General features: G+C 46.8%; 1 protein-coding gene across 1 annotated transcript; it reads left to right on the top strand.

The window, feature by feature from the left end:
* The first annotated feature begins 578 nt into the window (after window positions 1-578).
* On the top strand, window positions 579-7,241 carry LOC122118026. Its single transcript, XM_042691875.1, is given in 6 exon segments — window positions 579-661; window positions 767-873; window positions 2,189-2,427; window positions 4,996-5,123; window positions 6,782-6,926; window positions 7,005-7,241. Coding segments are annotated over 6 exon segments (939 nt in total).
* The last annotated feature ends 1,578 nt before the right edge of the window (window positions 7,242-8,819 follow it).

Genomic DNA, 8,819 nt, shown 5'->3' with positions numbered 1-8,819 from the left:
CAGGACTATAACTCTGCCACTTCAGCTACAGCTCTATTCCCAACTTTTTGGTAGTTAATTGGAAATAAGACTCTCACAGACTTTCCTACCCAGGCTGGGTTCAAACTGTAATCCTTAAATCTCAGCTTCCTGAATAGCTAGGATTACACGTAGAAGCTACTAGTGCCTGACCCTCTTTGCCTACTTTTAAATTAGATTATAAAAGCTCTTTATATATTTTGGGTGCATGTTCCCTTTGAAAAAATATAATTTTTACCATAAAATTACATTACATAGCTGGGTGTTGATGGCTTATGCTTGTAATCCTAGCTATTTCAGGAAGCTGAGATCTGAGAACTGCAGTTAAGATCTAGCTGATGCAAGAAAGTCCTTGTCTCTCATCTCCAATTAACCACTGAAAAAATCCCTAGAATCTGCACATGTGCATGCGTGCTCGCGCACGTGTGCTCACACACACACACACACTCAAAGATTATATTACCTCTTGGATTAAAATACAATGCAATAAAATAAAGATCTATACAAGACTGTAAATCTGAAGCTGGATATGTAGCTAAATGGTAGAGCATTTGCCTAGCATGTATGAGACCCTTGGTTTGATGCTCATTACCAAACCAAACAAGTACATGACAAACCAAAAGCAAGATTGCAAATCTGCCTGGTATTACTTAAAAGTCACTGGAAATAGATTTTTCATCAGACTGTGATTATGTCTGCCTTCTTTCCTCATGCACCCATGGATATCTTTCTTCTTCTTTCCCTCTAGCAGAGACTGCCCTCTGCTTCGTGTATTGGCTGGTGAGGTTGCTGGTGAGGAGACGGAGGGTTCTCTACTCTGGATTGGTTCATGGCTTTTGGAAGGAAACCACTATAGTAAACCTACTTCTTTGCCTGCATCCTCAAGGTGGCTGGGGATGGGAAGTTCTGGGATCTGCTTTAGGCTTGCCTCATCCTGTCAACCAACCAGCTGCTGCCTAGCCCCAGGACAGAGAGCAAGCCTGACTCTCTGGAAAAGGCAACATTCAGCAAGGTCCCAGTGTAGCTGGAATGCGAGAGTCTGGAGGGGAAAGGGCAAAGTTAATACTAAAAGTCAACTTGGACACCATATCTGGCTTCAAGCAACTTCTTTTTTTTTTTGGAGGGAGGGGGGGTCCAGTTGTGGGGCCTGAACTCTGGGCCTGGGCGCTGTCCCTCAGCTCTTCAACTCAAGGCTAGCACTCTACAACTTGAGCCACAGCGCCACTTCCGGCTTTTTTCTTTTTGCTTATGTGGTGCTGGGGAATCGAACCCAGGGCCTCATGCATGCAAGGCAAGCGCTCTACCACTGAGCCACCTTCCCAGCCCCTTCAAGCAACTTCTCTTTTTTTTTTTTTTTGTCGGTCGTGGGGCTTGAACTCTGGGCCTGGGCGCTGTCCCTCAGCTCTTCAGCTCAAGGCGAGTGCTCTACCACTTGAGCTACAGCGCCACTTCCGGTTTTCTGGTGGTTTATTGGAGATAGGAGTCTCACGGTCTCTCCTGCCCGGGCTGGCTTTGAACCGCGATCCTCAGATCTCAGCCTCCTGAGTAGCTAGGATTACAGGTGTGAGCCACCAGTGCCCGGCTCAAGCAACTTCTTAATGAGAGGCAGAGTTGAAATTCAAACACAGTTCTGTTTAATACTAAAGTCCTTCTGTGCCCATAATCATGATACCAAACTGGCTTCCAGATAAATGCAAATCTGCCATTCACTGCTTTGTTCTTGAGGGTATGAAGAAGTAGCTTGGCTTTTCTGAACTTCAGTTTCCTCATCTGTAAAACACAGGGCATGTGGGATTCAGTAGAGCTACTGTGGATGAAAAGAAGTGGGCTGGGAAGGTGGCTCAGTGGTAGAGCGCTTGCCTTGCATGCATGAGGCCCTGGGTTTGATTCCCCAGCACCACATAAGCAAAAAGAAAAAAAGCCGGAAGTGGCGCTGTGGCTCAAGTGGTAGAGCGCTAGCCTTGAGCTGAAGAGCTGAGGGACAGCGCCCAGGCCCAGAATTCAGGCCCCACAACCGGACCCCCCCCCAAAAAAAAAGTAATCCACCAAGCACATGTAGTAGTCTAATAGGGGTTAGATATTTTGATAGATAGTTCTATTAAAAGAAATGTAAAGTATTACACTACCCCCAGAGCAATGTGTTCTATGTGCTCTGGAGTCCATAGAAAAGAATAATCTACTCTGAGTCTCTTATTGCCAGGAAGTCCCCTGAACTTGCTCCAGGCTGCTCTATTGGGGGCCTCAGGATGGAGGATGCAGGTGAGACCGGTGAAGTCTATCCTGTGGGATGCAGTAGAAGAGGCCAGGGCCCGCCAGGCTAGCTTGAAGACACGGCGTTTAGGCCTTCTTGGAGACACCTTGACATATGGTGATCTTAAACAACTAGGCAGGGCACTACAAGAACTACAGGTAAGCAAGATGAGGTCTGGGAGCACCCGCGCTGGCAGTGTCCAGAGCCTATTCTGAACTCTTTCTCCCTAGGTGATAAAAACTTGGAGCCAGTGGCCAAAAAACCAGGTACCCAAAGGGAACAGAGAGGAGGCTATGGGGCACCCAGAACCACATGTAGGTCTTCTCATGCAACCTCTTGGCAATCCTATTATTTTTTTTTATTTATTTTTTGCCAGTTGTGGGGCCTTAACTCTGGGCCTGGGCGCTGTTCCTCAGCTCTTCAGCTCAAGGCTAGTGCTCTACCACTTGAGCCACAGCACCATTCCGGCTTTTTCTGCTTATGTGGTGCTGAGGAATCAAACCCAGGCCCTCATGCATGCAAAGCAAGCGCTCTACCACTGAGCCACCTTCCCAGCCCCCCATATTTATATTTTTATTCTTTTTTTTTTTTTGGTCCGTCGTGGGGCCTAAACTCTGGGCCTGGGCGCTGTCCCTCAGCTCTTCAGCTCAAGGCTAGCACTCTACCACTTGAGCCACAACACCACTTCGGCTTTTTCTGCTTATGTGGTGCTGAGGAATCAAATCCAGGGCCTCATGCATGCAAGGCAAGCGCTCTACCACTGAGCTACCTTCCTAGCCCCTATATTTTTATTCTTGTTTGTTTACAGGGCAGTCCATTCATTCAATGATTTGTTGATTCCCATTTATCAATTATTTACTAGGTGGTGGACATAGTGATGTATCAGTCCTGGAAATTCTCTAGCCTGTGGAGTTTATAATCTGCTAGGGAGAAATAACTACCACACCATGATCAGTACTCTGAAAGGCTTATAAGCTAATGGGTCTATGGTACATTGAATTTAGCCTTGGCAAGAGAGGAAAGGAAGATTTGATGAAGGAAGTAATTTCATGAAGGAAGTGGTGGAGGTTAATGAAGATGAGAAAAGAATATTTCAATGCTGGAAGCCAATGGCTTACACCTGTAACCCTAGCTACTCAGGAGGCTGAGATCTGAGGATCTCTGTGAGAAGACAGTGTGAGCAGGAAAGTCTGAGACTCTTATCCCCAATTAACCACCCAAAAACCCAGATGTGGAGCTTTGGATCAAGTGGTAGAGTTCTAGCCTTGAGCAAAAAAGTTCAGGCATAGAGCTCAGGCCCTGAATTTAAGCCCCAGGATCGACAACCACTGCCCTCTCCCCCCAAAAAGCCTTTTTTTTTCAGGTAGGAAGAATGATAGAAACTCAGAGATGAGCATGTGCTTGCAATCTCTGGGGGGCTGGAAAGAGCTCAATATGCTAGGGAACAGAAGCTAAGGAAAAAGCCAAGGAAAGAAGACCAGAGAGGGAGGTTAGAGCCAGCTCACACAGGATCTTGCAAATTTACTGAGATGTTTGAACTCACTTGAAGGTGGAAAGCAAGCCATGGAAGTATTTTAGGCAAGGATGACATCATTTTTCCCAAATGAGCAAATTGAGGCTTAGAGAAGAGATGTGGATAGCTCAGAGTCAGCAACAGAATCAAGGGCAGCAGAGGTGCAAATCACACTGAAGCCCTTGGACTCCTAATGCCTTTCGTCTCTTTGAATGTGATCCTTCTTTGTACAGTAGAGGGCGCTGTCTTCCACGAGCTGTTGCAGGGTGGTAGAAACCCGTTTTACTGTTCTTTTCCGTTTTGTTTTTACTTATCAATGACCATTTTTTATACAGCCCTGGGCCTGGAGAAATCAGGCATACTATATTAGCTTTCATTTATTGAGCAATTGCCTGAAGGTGGAAAACTGTGAAGCTTTCAAAGGCTATTCATCTGCTTATGGTCATACAGCTAATAAAAAATGAAAGTGGGGGAGAGGAAATGAAGGAAGGAAAGAGAAAGACAGAAAGAAAGATAGAAAAACAGAAATAAATAAATACATAAAGAGAGAGAGAAAGAAAGAGAAAGAAAGAGAGAGAAACAAAGAAAAGGTGAGAGCTCTTAAACAGTATGATTTTAAGTTTCAAGTTAAACCTGCACTTCCTAGCAGGAATGGTGGAAAAGGAATTGTTCTTCATCTTCTCTCAAACGGATAGATTTATCAATAAGTCCCAACCTAGGCCTCAAGGGGGAGCCCCAAGGTGGATCTGGGATTTGGGGATTAGCTAGGTGTGTGTATGGGTGGGGGGTGGCTGATTAATTACATTTTCCTCTAGTAACAGGAAGAGCATCACCTCTAGGGTCTGAGCTCCGCCAAAAGCATCCTTTCAGGGATTCCAAGGAACAGGTAATACCTCATCTACCCCAGGAACAACTGGAGACAGCTGGGGCAGTGAAGAATCCCAGAACCCAGCTAGTCTACCTCCTGTTAGCTTTGTTCTAATATCTAAGGGAATATGGAGACTCTGACATGCAAGGTCACTGGATCCATAGGGAAGCAGCAAAGGGCTGCTTTGATTCAGCATATGGGATTCATGCTACTATGGCACCTATTGACAGAGCTAGTACCTTTTCTCTCAACCCACAGCCCCTGAGTCTGCCCAGGCCACAGGCTGTTCTGGGCCACTTAGGTCTTGGGAGCAGTTTTGGCTAATCTTCGACTGATACCATCTAGGCTAAGCAGACCCCAGATGTTGCCCTGAAGTTCTTCCTGTCCCAAGTCTGGAGGCAGAGACTGCAAAAGCAGCACCAAATTTTAATCCAAGAGGAGCTGAAGCATTTGGAACAAGAGCAGTGGGGCAGGTGAAGAGATCAAGGATCTGGTGACTGAAGAGGTGAGGAGCATCAAGTAAGGGGTTGAGGGACCTTGTAATGGGGCCAGACATGGTGCAAGGGGACAGCATCAAGTACCAATCGTAACTGGCCCACATCATCACACAACTCTCAACCTTGTGGGGAACAAAGCTGTGATGGAGAAGGGAGGGGCTGGAAGGAACAGAGGTTTACTTCATTCAGGTTAAAGTAGATAAGAGGAGATGGCATGTAGGCTGAGACTCAGAGAAGAAATAGGAAATCAGTCAGGGGACTTCACTAGACTCAGCTCTCCACAAGGGCAGTTAGTGCTCACTCCAGGGACACTCAATAAAACATAACTGAACAATTTAAGAACAAAACGTGTGCTGGGCACTGGTGGCTCATGCCTGTAATTGTAGCTACTCAGCAGGCTGAGATATGAGGAATGTTGTTCGAGGCCAGCCTGTGCAGGTAAGTCCATAAACTCTTGTCTCCAGTTAACAAGCAAAAAGCCTGAAGGGGAACTGTAGCTCAAGTAGTAGAGCACCAGCCTTGAGCAGAAGGGCTGACAGTGCCTGGGTTTTGAATTCAAGCCCCAGTACCAGCACACACACACACACACACACACACACACACACACACACACACACACACACACACACACACGAAGAAGAAGAAGAAGAAGAAGAAGAAGAAGAAGAAGAAGAAGAAGAAGAAGAAGAAGAAGAAGAAGAAGAAGAGGAAGAGGAAGAAGAGGAAGAAGAGAAAGAGGAGGAGGAGAGGGGGGGAGGGGGAGGGAGGAGGAGGAGGAGGAAGAGGAGAAAGGAAGGAAGGAAGGAAGGAAACAAAACATTAAGCTAGGTGTAGGTGGCTCACACCTATGATCCTAGCTACTCAAGAGGCTGAGATCTGAGGATTGCTGTTCCAAGCCAGACCAGGGAAGGAAAGTCCATGGGACTCGTATCTCCGATAAACCACTCAGAAAAAGCGAGAAGTGGCACTGTGGCTCAAATGGTGCAGCGCTAGACTTGAGCACAAAGAGGCTCAGGGACAGTGCCCAGGCCCTGAGTTGAAGACTCAGGACTGGCAAGAAAAAAAATACCTGTAGAGAGGTGGGAGGGGTGGGGTCAAGTAGATAAAACCATGTGAGCAGGCAAGACATGGAAAGACATAGCTAGAGCTATGCTGTAGCCTAACATGTATATAGTAAGGTAAAACTTAAAATTTGTCCCATCTCTGTGGCATTCTCCCAAGCAGGACAGGCATTGCCATCTCAACTCTGTTCCTCCCTAGCTAAGGAAATTTGGGCAAGTTAGATCACTCCCCTGATCTATAGTTATTACGAGATAAAATGAGATAAACGTGTTTAACATAGAGCCTGGCTCACAGGCAGCCTGCAAAGAAGGGTACAAATGTTTTTTGAAGGCCTATAAGAAAAGTCAGAGGGGCTGGGAAGGTGGCTCAGTGGTAGAGCGCTTGCCTTGCATGCATGAGGCCCTGGGTTCGATTCCTCAGCACTACATAAGCAAAAAGAAAAAAGCTGGAAGTGGTGCTGTGGCTTAAGTGGTAGAGCGCTAGCCTTGAGCTGAAGAGCTGAGGGACAGCATCCAGGCCCAGAGTTCAGGCCCCACAACCGGACCCCCCCCCAAAAAAAAGAAAAAGAAAAGTCAGAGATGGCACCAGGAGCAGACAGAGCTGAGACTCCAGGTGGAGTCCCTGCAGGCACAGCAGGACGCTGCAGAACAGGACCTGGTGGGCTTCTATGATCTGCATGTGCCAGCTACCGGAGCACGGACATGCCACATGCTGCAGGTCAGTGGGGACAGAAGGCAGACCTCAAGCTGCTGCCAAGGCTAGCCGATCAATGGGTATCTCTGAATCTGGGCACAGGTATTTTGAGCCTGGCAAGGACTATGGGAAGAGAAGACCACAACCACAGAGCACCCTTACCGCAGCCTGCTGGCTAGTGTCCTGCAAGACACCATCGATCTGGCTTCCCTGAATGAGGAGCTCCAAATCCAGAACCAGCAACTTTGGCAATGTACAGGCCAGTCCATCTGGATTCCTGCCCTGGGGAGTAATCTGATCAGGAACTCCACAGAGGCAGTTTCCTTCCTCATTCTTTAGGGCCTTGGGAGAAGGTAGGACAAAACAAGCAAGCCGTCCCTCACTAGGGATAATTACTACCACCAACCAAATAACTATGATTCATTTGTGTCAGTTCTGGCTAAGCACATAATTTTTATAAACTCATTTTGCCTTTTCAGCTACCTATACTGTAGGTACCATTTGATCCTCATTTCAGAGACATAGCAACTGAAGACCGAAGAGGCTAAGTAAACTCTGCTCCCAAACAGTTAAGTGGCAAAGGCAGACTTTAAATTCAAGCTTGGCCGCAGTTGTACATCAGACAAGTAGGTCACAAGCTTCACTGTGCACCCAAATCACCTAGGCAACTTAAAATAGCCTCCTGAGAAAGCAAAACCATGAATTTGTACATCTGAGCAAAACACAATAGATGCACATCTAATGTACCATAATGAAACCCCGATGTAATTAATACACACACACATAAGTCAAGAAAGTTAAACAGCCTCCAATGATGGGGGGAAGGGACACTGGTGAGAAAGGGGAGGGATGAGGATAAATTGTTTGCATGCATGAAAACAGAACATGAAATTTCTTTTAAGAGGGGCAAATGGGAAGAGGAGGAGTAGGGGAGGGAGTAAGGTTGACTAGGATGCATTGTATGCATGTGGAAATGTCACAATGCGATTTTTAGTACAACTAATAGATGCTTAAAATAGTTTCCCAAGCCACACTGTTAGATTCTGCTTTGACAGGTCTGAGGTAAACCTGGCACTCTGGTGCTAGGTACAGAACTGGTTGTCTCTTCCAAAGAACTACATACACTAAGTGTCCATTTTGACAAGCTCATCAGTTATTCTAGCATGGAAGCAGGGTCTGCATTACTCTGGCTATGACTTTAAAGGACAAATGGCCACAGGAATTATGAGTGAGGGAACCAGAGGAAAATAGAGCCAAATCCATTGTGGTCTTAAGCATTTTTTTCTGGTCTTGTTTAGTTTCTCCTTTGAGAATAGTACCTTCTAGACCCAAGACTCAGTATATTCCCTAGGGCTCAAGTTTTAGGCTTTAGGGAAATTCCAAAAGCCAGCAGGAAGCCAGGCATTGGTGGCTCACATCTGTAATCCTAGGGTGCCAGTGGCTCATAACTGTAATCTTAACTACTCAGGATGCTGATCAACAACAATCAGAAACCTGGAAGTGGCGCTGTGGCTCAAGTGGTAGAACACTAGCCTTGAGCTGAAGAGCTCAGGGACAGCGCCCAGGCCTGAAATTCAAGCCCCACCACCACCACCACCACCACCAGCAGCAACAGCAACAACAACAAAGGAGGCTGAGAGCTGAGATGTGGTTCAGGTCTAGTGCAGGCAGGAAAGTCTGAGACTATCTCCAATTAACTACCAGAAAAATAATAATCAGGGGCTGGGAAGTTGGCTCAGTGGTAGAGCGCTTGCCTTGCATGCCTGAGGCTCTGGGTTCAATTCCTCAGCACCACATAAGCAAAAAGAAAAAAGCCGGAGGTGGTGCTGTGGCTCAAGTGGTAGAGCGCTAGCCTTGAGCTGAAGAGCTGAGGGACAGCGCCCAGGCCCAGAGTTCAGGCCCCACAACCGGACCCAA

This window comes from Dipodomys spectabilis, unplaced genomic scaffold (assembly GCF_019054845.1).
Source record: "Dipodomys spectabilis isolate Male_0828 unplaced genomic scaffold, ASM1905484v1 ptg000147l, whole genome shotgun sequence".
Taxonomy (NCBI): Eukaryota; Metazoa; Chordata; class Mammalia; order Rodentia; family Heteromyidae; genus Dipodomys; species Dipodomys spectabilis.
Note: the sequence above shows the minus strand (reverse complement) of the source record. Positions and strands in the feature narration are given on the sequence as shown.